At 41.6% G+C, this 17,684-nt stretch overlaps 1 protein-coding gene across 1 annotated transcript in view; it reads right to left on the bottom strand.

Annotated features, from left to right (window-relative positions):
- Positions 1–17,684, bottom strand: part of TIAM1 (TIAM Rac1 associated GEF 1) — a 202,333-nt gene that overhangs the window by 170,373 nt on the left and 14,276 nt on the right. The window contains exons 2-3 of the mRNA XM_007941289.2: positions 9,838–10,285; positions 3,520–3,692 (exon numbers count right to left, since the gene is read on the bottom strand). Of these exons, the coding sequence (XP_007939480.1) occupies positions 3,520–3,692; positions 9,838–10,285 (621 nt within the window). The remainder of the gene's footprint in view (positions 1–3,519; positions 3,693–9,837; positions 10,286–17,684) is intronic.

The raw sequence follows: 17,684 nt of genomic DNA, 5'->3' as shown, positions 1-17,684 counted from the left end.
GCCCAACCTTCCTTCCAAGGAGTGGCTGGTGGGTTTGAACCGCCAGCCTTCTGGTTAGCAGTCAAGTGCTTTAGCCACTATGCTACCAGAGCTCCTTCCTCTCCTATAGTCCTACCAAAAATCCAATCTCACATTTCAGCCCCTCACTGAAAGGGCTCACTATGCCTCTTCTGAGTCTCGCAATCCAGGGCTTCAGCCCGTAATTTTTCCCTTTGTAGGTACTATACTGAATCTGACAAACTGTAAAATTTTGAGTCTGTTCCCATTTCATGTTGTCAGCCACACAGAACCAGTTTAAATGACAAGTAGGAGTTGTCTATAAGTTGGATGTTTACTTACTCAGGGACTCTTATATTCCTGGGAATCTAAAAACAAGGCTGTTCTCATGACTAGTAAAATCTTGAGAAGGCCCTAAACTCTGACCTCTGCCTTACCTTGAGGCCAGGAAGAAAAGACTAAGGCAGAATTATAAACTAGCTGCTTGAGCACTGAAGGCATGACCTAACACACACAGATTTATTGTTTCTAGACATTTAAGGAAATTTCTGTTCAATCATTAGCTAACTGCTAAACTAACTGAGCAGAGACTTCATTGGCCACACATGACAAAGAATACAGAGTTAACAAATTTGATTGAGGAAGTAACTAAACAAATAACAAAGTCAACAGCAACAACAAACCATAGAGAGGGACGGGAGTTGTCATACTATATTATTTAAAACATATAATTTTCAAGAAACATTACGAGACATGTAAAGATATAAGAAACTTTAGTTCACAGAAGAAAAGAAACAGTCAGTAGAAACTGTCCATGAAAAAGTCCAAACACTGGATTTAATAGACCAAAAACACCAAATCCAGTGCCATCAAGTCAATTCTGACTCATAGCAACCCTACAGGACAAAGTAGAATTGCCCCCATAGGGTTTCCAAGGCTGTAAATCGTTATGGAAGCAGACTGTTACAGCTTTCTCCCATGGATCAGCTGGTGTGTTCAAACTGCTGACCTTTCAGTTTGCAGCTGAGTGCTCTAACCACTGTGCCACCAGGGTGCCCATTTAATAGACAAACACTTTAAATCAAATATTTTAAATACGTTTAAAGAACTAGAGGAAACCAAGTTAAAGAACTAAAGGAAAAGATGAGAATTTTATCTCACTCAACAGATTATCAATAAACCAAACTAAACTCACCACTACCAAGTCAATTCTGACTCATAACAACAACTCCCATTGGGTTTCGAAGGCTGTAAATCTTTACAGAAGCAGATCGCCTCATCTTTTTTCTGCAGAGCAGCTGGTGGGTTTGAATCACCAACTTTTTGGTTAGCAGCCAAATGCCTTAACCACTATACGACCAGCGCTCCTTAGAGATTATCAACAGAGAAATATAAATTACAAAAAGGGAGTCAGATTTGGGTACTGGCCCCACCTCCTTGTATTGCCATTTTGTAATAAATAATTTTCTCTCCTCTTAAAAAAGAATAATAGTAATAATAAAATAAATTACAAAAAGAACCAAACATAAATTCTGGGGTTGAACTACAAAACAATTAAGGTGAAAAATTCACTAGAAGGGCTGAATAGTAGGTATGAGCTGGCAGAGCAGGAAAAAGCAGACAGCAAAATTTATATAGGTCAATTCAGATGATCAAGTCTAAGGAACAGAAAGAAACAGAATGGGGACACCAGCAAGCATACCAACATAAGCATAATGGGAGTCTCAGAAGGAGTAGAGAGCAAGATGCACAGAAAAAATATTTGAACATATTATGGCCAAAAACTTCCTAAAAGTGTAGAAAAACATTAATGTACACATCCAAAAAGCTCAGTGAATTCAGGTAGAATATACTCAAAAGAAATCAACACCTAGGCACATCATAATCAAACTGTTAAAGACAGAGACTCTTGAAATCAATAAGATAGACGACACTCATTATACAGAAATCCTAATAAGATTAACAGCTAATTTAACATAAGAAACCATGCAGACCTGATGGCAATGAGATAACATTTTCCAAATGCTGAAAGAAAAAGATTGTAAATCATGAATTTGATACCCAGCAAAACTATCCTTCAAACTGAAAGGGAAAAAATGGACATTCTCAGATAAAGAAAAGTGTTCTACTTTAGATGGTAAAATACAAGGTCAACTAGTAGGCTGGTTGTATGTGAGAGAGAGGTGGGGGGTAGCTTCTAGGATACAGAGAATTTGTATTTCTTCTTGGCAGTTAAAAATTTACTGTGTAATTCTTTGAATTATACATTTACTGTTTTATGTACTCTTCCTTATGTGTGTTCAGTATCATAGATTAAAACATACACACATACACAGACGCTTTCTGTCCTCATAAAAACAAAAGTATCACTTTGTATTTCTTACTTTAATTGCCCAAATGGAAATAATTTTAAGGCTAAAGCCAGAAATTTAATTAAATATTTCTTCTATGCCTTATCATGTCTCTCTTCTTTGCACGTCCATTTCCCTTCATTCATCCCTGCCCTTCCTGTAATACTCACTCTCAGGTCTTACCAGATTATAAAGATCTGTCCCTGTGCTTTTCTCTCCTATTATCTCTGAACACTTTTAATGGAGGGAATCATTTAAAAATTGTTTCAGTATTCCCAATAGCACTATCCATAGCACATGTTGTTGTTGTTGTTGTTTGCCGTCGAGTAGGCCCCGACTCATAGCGACCCCTCCTTGGGTTTCCGAGGCAGCATCACTACGGAAGTAGGATTGCCCAACCTTCCTTCCGAGGAGTGGCTGGTGGGTTTGAACCGCCAGCCTTCTGGTTAGCAGTCAAGTGCCTTAGCCACTATGCTACCAGAGCTCCCTCCATAGCACATAGCAAGCACTAAATAAAGGTCTGAGGAATTCATTCATGAATGGAATAAATGAAGAATTTTTAATTAGCACCACAATAAGTCCTGGTAGGGCATACCACAATTGACCAAAGAAATCCCTATAGAAGCAAATATTTATTCTGAAACTATTAGCAGAGAATTTTTTTTTTTTTACATGTAATTAACAGTCAAACTGCAAGAACACTGGTTAGTAAACTCTGATAAAGTGAGGAAGACAAACTGGGTATGGCAAATCATTTCTGGAACGTCATTATATTACTTTATGATTAATATGAAAAGGAAAATATTCTGATAAAAAATTTCGGCACCTCAAATCACATTTAAATTAAAAATTCCTGATCTCTTTCTGAAGTGCTACAGAATGATGTTGAGATTACACTAAGAAATCCTTCAAACTATGACAAACAGAGCAAGTTTCTTGAATTCAAGTGACACTCCGCCCTAGGTTTCATTTCAACCCCTCCCTCTGGGTGAACTCTCTTTCCGAGAATTCAGTATATTTATTTATTTTTGTTATTCATTGTTTTTGTTTCCATAATGAGCAAAAGAGAAACCCATCATTAAAGGGAAAAAAGGATGGGGTACTTAGGTAACAGAGGAGGGTATATGATTCAGCAGTTTGAAAGTCCCTGCCAAGGAAGTTTCCAACAAACCTGAAAGAGGAAGGCATCGCCCAGGGAATTGCTGAGGCAGAAGACAAAGTCCTTCTTGGGGTGCTCAGGGACAGCCTGCACAATGCTGTTCTCCACCCAAACAGCGTGTTTGGGGATGCTGTTGTGGTCTATTCCAGACCTGCCATCGCTTTCGTAGAAGAACAGTGTGCAGCCTGAGGAAACACAACAGGGTCTGCATGAGTATTGGGTGTCTGTAGAACAAAAACCATGAAATGAAAACTGTAACTTGTGTCTTGTCAACAAGAAGAGATTGGAAACTCAAGTGTGTGAAACCCAAGAGGTAAAGAGAATGGAATCACAAACTCAACCATTAGATAGGCTTAGAGAAAGGCCTGTTGCTGTTGTCAGCTGCCATCAAGTTGGCCCCAAGTCATGGTGACACTATGCACAACAAGATCAGACTGTTGTGATCCATAGGGTTTTCAGTGGCTAACCTGTATGGATGTAGACTGCCAGGCCTTTCTTCCTAGTCTTAGACTGGAAGTTCCAGGGAAACCTGCTCAGCATCATAGCAACATACAAGCCTTCACTGACAGAAATGTGGTGGTTGCCCTTGAGGTGCTTTGGATAGAAATTAAACCTGAATCTCCAGCAAGAAAGAACCACAAATGACCTAGAGAAAGGCAAAGATTCTTAAATCACAGCTTTTGAACTCATGTAGAATTGAACTCACAGAGAACTTGTTCATATATGCACGAGTTTTTTTTTAAGATCCTTAATTCTGTTTCATGGCAAACATGCAGGGTCACCATGAGTCAGAATTTACCTGATGGCAACATGTGTTTTATATTTAACTTCTGTTTTGGAATGTTTCACTACAGGTCTCCTCACAGGCACCTAGGGATGTTGCAGCTCCTTTGTCTAGTGATGAATGCAAATATGTAATAATGTACCATAACTATGTACCGTAACTGTCACTAGCCTTATGTAGAATCAGAACTCAGTACCATTCCATTAGAGTTCATTCTCAATGTGTCTCACAGCAAATATAACCAGGAAACTCTAAAAACTTTATTGAATTTCTAGAAGATGTCTTTGGAGAAATCAGTATAATAGTGACTTCATGTGTTTTAAGGATCGATCACTCACTCACTCACTCACTCACTCACTCACTCACTGCTGTCAAGTTGGTCCCAACTCATAGTGACCCCTCCTTGGGTTTCTGAGGTGGTATATCTCTACAGAAGTAGATGGCCCAACCTTCCTTCTGAGGATGGCTGATGGGTTTGAACCACCAGCCTTCTGGTTAGCAGTCAAATGCCTTAGGCACTACACCACCAGAGCTCCTGTTTTAAGGATAAGGAAAGAAATTCTAGAGTTTTTGTCTCAAGCCAATAGGAAAAAGCATACTGAAAGAGGAAATGCATGGCACACATAAAAGTGAATGAAGGAAGCCAGAGTTCTGGTCCATACTTGTACTGTGAAACTAATAAGACAATAAAGCAATAGAAATTACACACAGATTTTTAACACAGTGGCCTCAATATGCATCATTCTGTCACTGCCTAAACTTGAGGCTCAGCTAACACTAAGGGCAATTCCTAGCTGAAGGCTTTCTCTCAACTAACTAAAATCAATTTCAGGGGAAGTCTGAGTCTGGCTTCCCATCCCCCGCCTTCAACATAAGTATTACTTGGTCAGTTTTCAGCATCTTCCCATATGCATGGCCCACACTTTGTGAGAACTGCACAGTATAGTCTATTCAGCTACAACATGACTGTCTGTGAAATAAATTTGCTCATATGTGATTAGCAATGTAAATGATCTGTATCAATGGAAAAGCCATATTGCTTAAAGGCAAATGTTCCCATAACATAAAATATTTCACATTACCATGTAACAGCTGCTGAATGCAAAGAACCCAAATACACCTGAACACAGCAGATGGGTATGCAACAGCCATTCATTTTTCATTTTTCATTTTTCCCCTGACGTAGTATGACCACAAACTCTGCTTAAAAGTCCTTATTATGGGGTGCTCTTGAGCTACGGATTTTGTCATTTTTATCCTTGTCTCCATAACTCAGGAGCCTTAATCTCCCTTTTTTCCATATCCATATAAAAACTACAAAACTCCGTATTTGCCTTTTTCTTTTTTACAGTTACCATCATGTTTTCTGTGGTATATGTTTACTGTTATACATTAAGATGCCTTTTTCACTGTGAAAATATTTTAGTAATGTTATTATTATTTCAGTTATCCGTTAAAAAGTTGCACACATATTTTTAATTGCATGAATTGTACATACTCTTCCCTAAACTATTTTCCTAATAATCTCTTTTATTTTGAAGAGAGCAAGGTTTTTCAGGGACATATACATCATATGATAGTAGATCACCTATACCTCTCATTTCCATGCCTTAAGCTTCGGAGCTCTAGGGGCATAGTGCCTAAGAAGACATTTGACTGCTAACCAGAAAGCTGTTAGTTCAAACCCACCAACCATTCCTCGGAAGGAAAATTAGGCAATCTACTTCTGTAAAGATATTGCCTGGGAAACCCAAAGAGGGCTGCTATGAGTTGAATCAACTCGACTCAATGGCAGTGAATTTGGGGTTGTTTTTTTTTTTTTTTTTTTTTTTGAAGCTCACACAGAAAAGAAGAAGAAATCAAAGGCAGAGATTATTTTCATCTAAATTAGTGGCTCTCAAGTGTGAAATAATTTTGCCTACTAGGGGACATTTGGCACTCTCTGGACATTTTTGATTGTCACAACCTCATGGAGGAGGAGTAGTATTGGCATCTAGTGCATAGAAGCCACATCCTACAATGACCAGGACAATCCCCCCAACAAAGAATTACCTGGGAAACGTCAATTGTGTTGCTGTTGAGAAACCCTGCTCTAAATAATCACTGGGACTAAAACTACACTGGTGATTAGTAGATTCTTAACATAAATGGAGTAATGCTACTGCATCATGAGTTGAAGACAAAGAAAGACGTGTGTGAATATTGAATTAGGGGACACCACAAATGCAAGTATGTGCACATATTGAACATTTTTATGGTCTTCCCAAATTGTGGGTTTTAAATTTTTCAACTTTGGTTTATAATCATCCTCAGGAGCTTTAGAAATTGTTTCCATAGTAACAGGTTGTTTAATTCAGCTTTTACTCAATCATCAACTTGTTCCAATTTTAATACTAACATGAATTACCAGCAGAGCCAAAAGCCCTATGCCTTTACCTTCACCTGAACTTAATCTGAATACCCTTCGATTGTCCGTGGAGACACTCCAGAGATTATTTCTAAATGAAATACTTTTAAAATACAAATGAACTCTACCAACAGATCAATTGGATAAATAAAATGTGTTACATGTCTATAATGTAATATTATACAGCCATAATGAGAAATGAAGCTCTGTTGCATGCAATGACATGGATGAACCTCAAAAACATTATGCTGAGCAAAATAAATAGGACACAAAAAGACAAATATTGCATGATCTCACTCAGATTAAATGAGCAAATATATAAAAACCAAAGATAATGAATGATTATCAGAGGTGGAAGGGAGGGGAAAATGGGGAGTTTCTGTTTGGGAAGCACTGGCTTTATATTAATAGTGGTTAAATATTTTAGAAAAAGATAGCAGTAATGATGGCACAACGTGAAAAATGTCATCAATGTCATAGTGTTGTAAATGTGAAAGTCATTGTGTTGGCATATGTTTGGGTGTGTGTATTTTCACCATGGTAAAAAAAAAAAAAAAAACAGAAAAAGAATTATTCTAATTTGAAAGATTATTTGTAAAATCTCCATCCCACAGTTCTCAGGTGCTCTGCTTTTTACTTTCCAATATCCAAGAGTTGCTAAGAAAATGTTAGCAGCAAGTCCTGCTTTTGAGTGACAGGGACAAAGTTCCAAGTATGTCAGTATATAATGGGAACCCATCAGGCTTAAGCAGCAAAGGACTGACTCAGTGGCTCCATGTTCTGGGTCTGGATTCTGACAAATGGTGTCACTCAGATCTGGGTAACTATGTAAGTGAAGGCTCCCTTCCTTTAACATGCTCCTGAGCTGTGCTCTCAAACACCTGCATGCTGGCTTCCTGTGTCACTTATTCTCTAAGGCAATGAAAGAACAACACAATCCCCTCTACTAGGTCCTAAGGAAAAAAGTCACCTCATTATTTTGATTCTAAACCTTTAACACAGCTGTCCTCAAATTTAGTGAGGCTAAAAAAACACCTGGGAAGATTGTTTAAACTGCAAATTCAGCAACCCCCAGCCAAACCTTCTGATTCCTTAGGTATGGAGTAAACCCAGGAATCTACATCTTTACCAAGTACATAAGGTGAATGTGATGCAAGTGGGCTTCTGGTTAGGCTTTTAAAAACTCAGCACAATACAGCACAATAATTTGGAAAAAGACAGTCATAACGGTTGCCCAACATGATAAACTTAATCAAAGTCACTGAATTATACATATAAAAACTGCTAAACTGGCAAATGTTTTGGTATACATATTTTTACCACAATGGAAAAAAAAAAATAAAACAGTATAGAATAAAATATTTCTTTCCTCAGATAAGAAGGAAGCAAGGAAGACAGGCAGGCAGGCCGGCAGGTGGATAGATTGTTTTTTTTAATCTAATACACGAGTTTAGGACCAAACAAAAACTTGGCACAAATTAATAAAGATAAAACATACTGCTATAGGGAACAGAGGCTGCAGCATCTATTGGAATGTACATCTGGATGGAAGTGGAATGGGCCTTGTCCCTCCCTCATCTCTTCCTACCCACAAAAGCAGAGTAGTGGGCATGGCCCAGGGTCACTCAGACACAACCTGTAGCACCTCCCAGTTAAGCCAAGGCAGATGACATACAGGAAAGAACACTAGCAGTTCTCCAAAACACTCTCACAGGATGACCTGTGATACTGGGATTCTTATTTCACAAGTAGGACCACTACATCATATAATAGACTTTTCCCAATTCACATAGAAAAGGAAAACATGGTGTGTGCGCAAACTGATAGATGGCTTGTTTTTTTCTTTTTTTCAAAGTTCTTACTCTGTATCCATGTTAATTTCAGTACATACTTTATGTGTAGTGTAAGATGGCACTTGATTTAACATAGAAAATGTAATTTAAAGTTCAGTATCAATATTTTATGGGGTTTTCCACAGAAAATATTATGATTGTGAGAATTCCAACTTGTGTTCGAATTTAAAAACCACTGAGACAGATGTTCAGAATGAGAACAGGATGTGAGAAAGAAACAGGCTCTTCCTAAGATATTCTTGGAAATGGAATAGCAAGATACAAAAACCCAACAAGTCTGAAAACTGGACATGAAGAGAAAGTATTCTTTGCCAAAAACACATCAACATTAGATACACAGGCCCCATGGCACTACTTAGGGAAGCTGCCCTATAAGACCAGTCTCTGTGGACAGCTGATTGCACCCCAACAGGCATTCTGTTTTTCTTCTACAAAAATAGAACACTCGATGCCAAGTGGTGCCCCAGGCTACCAAGGATGAAGGTCCCTGCCTTACTTGCAGCTAGGTCTGACTCATTTCTAGCTGATAGAATGTAAGCAGAAGTGACTCATGAAATTCTCTGGTAGGCCTTCAGTGCAAAGGGATATGTTCTCCATTTCTTCAATTTCCTGCTCCCACTTGCTGGAATGTGGACCTGGTGGTGAGCTATTTTGACTATAAACTAAATCAGTGACCATCAAGTCAAATCTGACTCATGGCAACCCCCTGTGTGTCAGAGTAGACCTATGCTCCATAGAGTTTTCAATGGCTAATTTTTCAGAAGTAAATTGCCAGCCTTTTCTTTGGGTAGTCTCAAATCATCAACTCCTCAGTTAAGAGCCATGTGCTTAACTTTTCACACCACCCAGGGACTCATCTTGACCATACAGAATAAGAAAGACACTGACTTAAGGGAAAATGAGCAACAAGACAGAAGGAACCTGGGCCCTGGACAAGATCACAGCAGAGAGTCACCACACTTACATGGTCTATCTACTTGTGGTGGGTAAGGGGAAAAAAAAGTTCAACCTTGCCTTAGGCACTGTCATTGTGAGTCCCTATGACATCAAGCAAAGTGTATTCTCTGATTAACATGTTCCCTTCCTAATTCACCAGGCACTGAACGTACAGGGCCCTCCCCAAACCCCACTTGACTCATGGGAGTTGGACTGAACCTCAATCACAGGCTTTGTGTTCAACTCACTGAGTAGACCTCTAGGATGCACCATGACTCTAGGGTTAGATGTAACTACTCCACTGCAATCTGTGAAATCCGTATCAAACGGCCTGTTTTATCCTACCTTACCTTTCAGGGACACCCAGTAGTGCTTCCACTTCCTCCGGGTGGCTGATTCCACCTTCTTGTTCTTCTTGTGCACCAGGAAGTTCTTGACAGCCAGGGCACCAGCCTTGCGCACTGTGCCCTGTGCGGCTGTGAGCAGGATGTCTGACTGTCCAGGTGAACTCAGGGTGCCACTGCTCTGCTCGTCACTGTGCGCTGAGCCAGCCTCCTCCAGGCTCTCACTGTTGGTGGTGCTCATCTCCAGCTCACGCCGGAAGTTCTCATACACGCCCTGACGGGCCGCATCCCCAGTAGAGCTGCTGCCACTGTCACTACCCACAAAAGCCCGGCCAGCGGGAGGTGAGTAGCTGGAGTTGGTGGCATTAGAGCGTCTGGAGAGCAGGTCTGTGTCTGTGGTGGCCCCTTCGATCCCACTGTCTGCAAACTCACTGCCCTCGCCTGTGTTAACATCCTTGGGAGCAGAGAGGGAGAAAAAGAAGACATGCATCACGGTTAGAAGTAACCCTGGAGCTCCAGTCGGTCCAGCTAGGGGCTCTGTAGCAGTTACACCCACGGGGCATCACTACTCTCCACCTCTCCTGGACCAATTACTCCTCCTCACAATCCCAACTCACCCACAGAGCTGCTCAGCAAACCCAACGCCATCCCAGCATGGATGCGACCAATTTGAAATGTTCAAGAAACATAAAAGACATAAGGGCCACTTCAGAGACTTTATCATTTGTCTGACTTCAATACTTAACTAATTGGCAAATCGGCTATTGAGGCTCTCCCACTGCCATGCTGAGAGCAGCTGAGCAGCTCAGCGCCCTCACTCTCATCAGCTGCCTCAGCACACCGGGAAATTCTACAGGCTCGTTAGTGAGTTGTTCTGGAGGTAGGGGTTTACAATACATAACAACGTCTTTACAGCTGATACCTTTTGTATTTTTAATAAAGGGCCTGCTTAGAAGTCCATGTTATAATGTGGCAACTAAAAAGTTACCAAGTGCGCACCTCACCCACTCACCCAGCAAGGACCCATGTCCCAGGAGCAGGCAAGAGTCCTCATGCTTTCATCAGCTTCCCCTCTTGAAAACAAGCAGCCTCTCACTCCGCATTGTGCTAAATCAGTTTGTGGGGCCCACAGTTCCACCGTGGGCTCTCCAATTACCTTGCCCTTTCAAAGCCCGGATGCTAGGAGCCTAAAGCAAGCTACCCATTGCCCCTGGGCCAAGTGACAGCTTAGGGCAACTGCCAAGAGACTGGGGGTATCAATTCCCGGTTAAAAAACATTTGAAAGGTCCAAACCACTGCCCCTGCTCTCAAGTTGAGCATTTCCTGGACCGACAGGTCTATTCTTAAATCAGAATCTTAATTGCTTTGAAGTGCTACAGGCATTTCCATAAACAATAATTAAATAATCGTAGTAATCAAGGGAGAATGATGACAGTAGTATTGGACACAGCAGCTCAACAGTCTTATGCAGAAGAAATGAGACTTATTTTTCTCAGAAAAAGAGGGACAGAGATGTGACTGACAAAGAATAGACAGCAAGGTAATATGTGCTTTGGGGGTTTAATTTTTTTTTTTTTTTTTTTTTAGTCTTTAGTTCCCTAAACAGCTAATTATGGTTTGAAAATGTTTAGTAACAGAAAATTCTAATTTACCATAAAAATTATGCATTGACTCCATATCTCTGCTGAACGGCAACGGGGCAGAAGGAATCAAGCCACAAACTAATATTGTCCCACATAAGCCCCAGACAGACTGTGCCCCCATTTCCATGAATTACGTTTGGTCAATTCAAAGTTAGGGCCTTCGAGTACACCTCATGAATAACTAAAACTGTACAAAGCCAGGCATGAAATAAAGCGAGGACTGGGTGTGTTAGTGGCAGCAGGAGGTAGTTGAGCTTGCGTCTCAAGATCAACTCTAGTTTCAAATGGAATTTACATCCTTATGAGTCAAAGGACTTAAGAAAACTCAAAAACTCAGTCAACTCCAACTCATGGGGGCCACCATTTACGTCAGAGTAGAACTGTGCTCCACAGGGTTACACTGGATGATTTTGGGGGAAACAGACTGCCAGGCCTTTCTTCTGGTGCCCCTCTGGGTAGATGTGAACCTCCAATTTTTAAGTTAGCAGCTAAGCACATTAACTGTTCACACTACCTAGAGGCTTGAGAGGATTTAGGGAGACAAAGAAATCACAGATGTAGCTCATCTGAAGACCTCTTGGAATTACCTGCCCCACTGCCATGCTATGTGCTTCCCTGCCCTACTTAGCTACCATAAACGGTCACAAGGGACATGGACCCACTAGGTAAAAGTCCTCCACACAAAGAGGAAAATGTTGTTACCAACCCATATTTCTTCCTGACAGGGGGATTTACCAAATGCTCCCCTCTTAATGTAGGACAAAATCTGAGTAAGAAAAATTGACATTGATTATTTAAGGCAAACTTGAGTAGTAGGGAGGAGTTCTGGTGGCACAGTGAGCAAGGCATACAGCAGCTAAACAAAAGATCAGAGATTCAAACCCACCAGCCACTCCATGGAAGAAAAGAGATGAGGCAGTCTGTTTCCATAAAAATTTACAGCCTTGGAAACCCTATGGGGCATTTCTATTCTGTCCAATATAGGGTCGCCAGGAGTCGGAATCAACTTAACGGCAGTGAGTTTGGTTTGGTTTTGAGTAGCAGGAGATGAGAAGTTTGTGAGTTTTCCAAACTTCAGACTCATTTTCCTGTCTCATGTCCTATTGTGGAAGAAGGTAAAGAAGTGAGGGAATCAGCTCTAATGACTCTCTTCTAAAATGCAAAGAGATAAGACACAGGTAAGCTAAACCAAAACCAAACTCACTGCCTCGAGATCTGACTCATAGCGACCCCTCCTTGGGTTTCTGAGGCAGTATCTCTATGGAAATAGATTGTCCAACCTTCCTTCCCAGGTGGCTGGTGGGTTTAAACTGCCAGCCTTCTGATTAGCAGTCAAAAGCCTTAGGCACTATGCCCCCAGACTTCCTACAAGTAAGCTAGGGAAAGATAAACTCCACAAGCAGCATTCCTAGTTGATAAGACAAAGAATCAAGTTAGACTTACTTACCACTTAAGGAAGGAGTAAAACTCCACTGATTTCCATAGAATCGATTCTGACACATGGCAACCCCATGATTGTCAGAATAGAACTATACTCCATAGGGTTTTCAGTAGCTGAGTTTTTGGAAATAGATCACCAAGCCTTTCTTCTGACACACCTCTGGGTGAACTTGAACCCCCAACCTTTCAATCAGCAGTCGACTGCATTAATCGCCTGTACCACTGAGGGACTCCAAAACAACAGGCATCTTGCAATTCTCAAGGCTCTAGAACAGAAAGGGACCTTGCAAAGCCACCTCTTGGGTTAACAAATGAAGACTCTGGGAGCTCAGAAAATCCAAACTCTGTCTGGTAGTGGATCGAAGATTAGAACCCATGATTCCAAATACCTATTGCACCAGAACATGTTCAACTGCAGGTAGTGCTTGACCAAATTCTGTCTAAATAACTCAACACCATGCCTTCCCTTCAATTTACCAACAATGTTCCCTCTAATTTTCCCAGAAAAGGCTAAGAGATTATTCACTGATTTGCCTTGACTTGTTCATCAAAGAGCTAAAACCTGAAAAGTCGAGGGAAATGGAAGGAGGAGATAAGAGAAGCATGGGGCAAAGAGAAGCAAAAACCCAACAGGCATCAACAGCATGATTTCTTAACCTACTATACTCTCACAACTATTTGTCTCTTTACAGAATGCCCTTATTGTCTCTTATTAAACTAAGAGTTAATGCCTTAGATACTCACCTCTTCATAAGACCTGAACATCTGCTCATGCCAACTGAGGCTGTCACCTTGCAGTGGCCCAGGCTGTGTGTGCTCAACTCTGGAACGGCCACTTAACTTCAGTAAAGAAGCAATTGCTTCAGGTCAGAGACCCAATGACCCAATTGACTCTACATACTTTGGGCACACATAGTCCCGTGTAACCACTCGGGAATGTGCTCCTATCTCTGATCCAAGCAAAGACTCCTCCTGTCCCACAAGTGGTTAATCAGGCTCACATATATGTCCTGCCAGTGGTATGTGGCCCAGCCCATAAAGAAAGAGATGCTAGCTGCTGAGATGCAGCCCTTTTGTAGTAATGTTGTTAGACATGTCCCAAATACCAAGAAGCCCAGGACCCACACAGCCAGCCAGTTCAGGGCTCTAGCATCATGAGAAGTGATGGTGACAACCCACCACAGGAAGTACTCCATACCTCGGGCCTCTCACTGAGGACATCCTCCACATCCTACATACATGCAAGTGATCTCCAACTTTAGTGCAGGAAAGACTCACCTATAGTTGGGTTATGCCATCCTGATTCCCAGAGGTCCTGAGTAGTATAGACAGTTAATGTGCTTGGCTGTTAACGAAAATATTAGAGGTTCCAGTTCTGAAAGATGCCTCAGAAGAAAGGCCTGGTGATCGACTCCTGAAAAGTTAGCCACTGGACACCCTATGGAGCACAGTTGCACTCTGCTACACATGAAGGTGCCATGAACTGGAGTCAAGTTAACAGCAACTGGTGGTGGTAGGTCGAGATTTCCAAGTTCACCCCAGAAATACTTAGATAGGAGTGGGGGGTCTCCATTATTGACCACTGCCAGATGATTCTGATGCAGAAGCTTGGGACTCTTTGAAAGACACCAGCCCCTCCCAAGTCTGCACCCTAAATGCCCATCATTTTCAGATGCTATCCTAACTTAGTTACACCATCCTAACTTAGTTTCTAACAGCTCAGAAGATAAGCAGCAAAACTTGTTTCTTTCCTTCATTATGATGCAAGCTTTCCTGGTTGCCATCTTTCTGAAGGGCTCCTCCTACTTCGGTCTCAAAGACACTTCACACCGGAGAACCCTGGTTCTCCCCATACCCCGGAGCACCTGCTGAACCCCCACCTCTCTTTCCTGCAGCACTGGAATCCGGAAGACTAACACCAAGCAACACTCCCACAGGATCCTCAGCTGCCTTTGCCGTGAACATCTGCAAGGTATATTCCTTCTTATCTAGTTAAATATCTTACATTCTACTCTGTCCTGAGAGCTCTGGGGGATGTAGTGCTTAAGGCATCTGACTGCTAACCAGAAGGCTGGTGGTTCAAACCCACCAGCCACTATTTGGAAGGAAGATTGGGCAATCTACTTCTGCAGAGATACTGCCTCGGAAACCCAAGGAGGGGTCACTATGAATAAGAACTAAGTTTTAATCTGTCCTAGAATAGTTAACCAAAATAATGCATCTTAATCAGAAAGTCAGAGGAGATCATGAGAAATGGTGAGGCCTGAGCTAGACAGAGAAATAACTCCCAATATGGTTCACAGCCCACACAGATTTCTTGAAAATATCTCAAAATAAAAGATCTCATGCAGAAACACTCTACTTCAGAGCTCCAATTATAAGCCACATTCATAAGGGTGAAGAAAAAATAAAAAAAAAAAAAGCAATTGTCACCAAATTGATTCCAACTCATAGTGTTCTATGAGTGTTAGAGTAAACTATGCATCATGGGGTTTTCAACAGCTAATCTTTCAGAACTAGATTGCCAGGCCTTTCTTCTGACACACCTCTGGGTAGACTCGAACCTCAGACCTTTTGGTTAGCAGCCAAGCACATTAACCATTTGCACAAAGGAACTCTTAAATCCTGCTCTCCCAAGATAAATCCTCCCAAGTCAGATTTTCAGAATGTATTCATCAAATTCTACTGCATTGACAATTTCCTAAAATGAATGTATCCATTTCCCTATTAGATACACAAGTGGCCAACTGCAGCCCCAAATAGTCAACAGCTGCTGGGTAAGAATTTTCTTAGCCATTTTAGCTGGACAGCAAATGCTTAAAGGAGCTCCCATCTAAAATGGGAAATGAGAGGCAAATTCAAAGTTTGTTTTCACTCTCATGAAAACCGAAGGATCACCCAACCTGTTGTTGGTGGTGTTAGGTGCCATCAAGTCGACTCTGACTCATGGCGACCCTATGTACAACATAATGAAACACTGCCCGGTCCTGTGCCAGTCTCACAATCTTTGCTATATCTAAGCCCGCTGTTGCAGCTACTGTGTCAATCCATCATGTTGAAGGCCTTCCCCTTTTTCATTGACCCTCCACTTTACCAAGCATGATATCCTTCTCCAGGGAATGGTCCTTTCTGACAACATGACTAAAGTGGGTCAGACGAAGTCTGGCCATTCTCGCTTCCAAGGAGCATTCCGATGTACTTCTTCCAGGACAGATTTGTAAGTTCTTCTGGCAGTCCATGGTAATTTCAGTATTCTTCACCAACACAACTCAAAAGCATCAACCCTTCTTGGGTCTTCCTTATTCATTGACCAGCTTTCAAGGCATGTGAGGTAGTTGAAAATACCACGGCTTGGGTTAGGTGCACCTTAGTCTTCAACGAGACGTCTTTGCTCTTTAGCACTTGAGAGAGGTCTTTTGCAGCAGATTTGCCCAACCTGAGTGTGGACTGATGATATATTGAAGTTAGCTCCAGGCGTTTTGACAGGAGAATGACAAATACTCTAGGGGACAGGTTTTCTGTATTAATGATGTGGGATATAATTTTGTAAAGGTAACTAGCCACAAAGTACAAGGGCCCTGGGACAATTCAGGGATCAGCAGGATCATTTGGCCACTTGAAGTTATATAAAGTCAATGGAATTAGAAACTGTTGTTAGTCACTTCATTTAATTTCCCTGATGGATAGAGCTTAGCTATAATATACCTATGCAGAGGACCTAAATATAGTACAGAAGAGGAGTTTGCTGAATTTCAAAGTAGGAAAGGAATTTTGACCTGCAGAAGCCTTCAATTAGAATAGTCTCTGCCTTGCTAAATTCAAATATATGCTTCCTTTGGTTTATCATCTTCTTATCAGCCCCCAAAATATAAGTACCTCCCCAATACCCCTTCACATACAAATAGCACCTTTGGTTTTCATATCTCCCTTGGTAATCTGAGTATTAAAAAAAAAAACTCATTATTCTGACTGATGGTGAGCCAGGCATTACTGTGGTGGTTAAGTTTATGTGTCAACTTGGCTGGGCCTGGGCCCAGTTGAGTGGCTGGGCAGCTGGATGTAGTATTCCCCATGATGAGACTGGTAATCAACTCCATGGTGGAATCTACTGTGAGCAGCTGAGTAGCTACCTTTGGGTATGTGGTCTGCTTCCTATATATAAGGAGAAGCTTTGAGAATGGTCTCTAGCCTATGGCACACTTGGACCCTGCATGTAGCCATGTCGTTGCTCAGCAGCCTGCTATGCTCTGCCAACCTTGGGACTTACAGTGGACTTAAGTTAATGGCCTGCCATGTGGTTTGGTAACATCAGGACTGTGCCTTTTAACTTGTCAACCTTGGGCTTCTCAGCCTCAGCAGCTAGTAGCTGTCTGAGTGAAGAAATGCCTCTAGCTCCAGTGGACCAGGAGCAGGAGGCAGAGCTGGACCCCAAGGTTGAGGGGCTTTTACCTATCCTCTAGAGCCTGGCACTTTGAACTTGGACTTAAAGCCTCCAAAATGTGAGAATAAACTCCTGTTTGTTTAAGCCATACCATCTGTGGTATATTCTTGTCAGAGTGGTACTAGGTAACCAGAATAATAACACAGTAAAACTGCTCCACAGGTTTTTCTTGGCTGCAATCTTTAAGAAGTAGAGTGGCAGGCCTTTCTTCCACAGTGCTGCTGGGTGGAGTCAACTGCCAACCTTGAGGCTAGTAGCTGAGCACAAACTGTGTGCACCACCCAGCTACCTCTAATCTGAGTATCACAAGTATCAATTCTAAGCAAGTT

The sequence above is a fragment of the Orycteropus afer genome, unplaced genomic scaffold, assembly GCF_000298275.1.
Source record: "Orycteropus afer afer isolate SDZICR_OR568_19922 unplaced genomic scaffold, OryAfe1.0 scaffold00078, whole genome shotgun sequence".
NCBI lineage: Eukaryota > Metazoa > Chordata > Mammalia > Tubulidentata > Orycteropodidae > Orycteropus > Orycteropus afer.
Note: the sequence above shows the minus strand (reverse complement) of the source record. Positions and strands in the feature narration are given on the sequence as shown.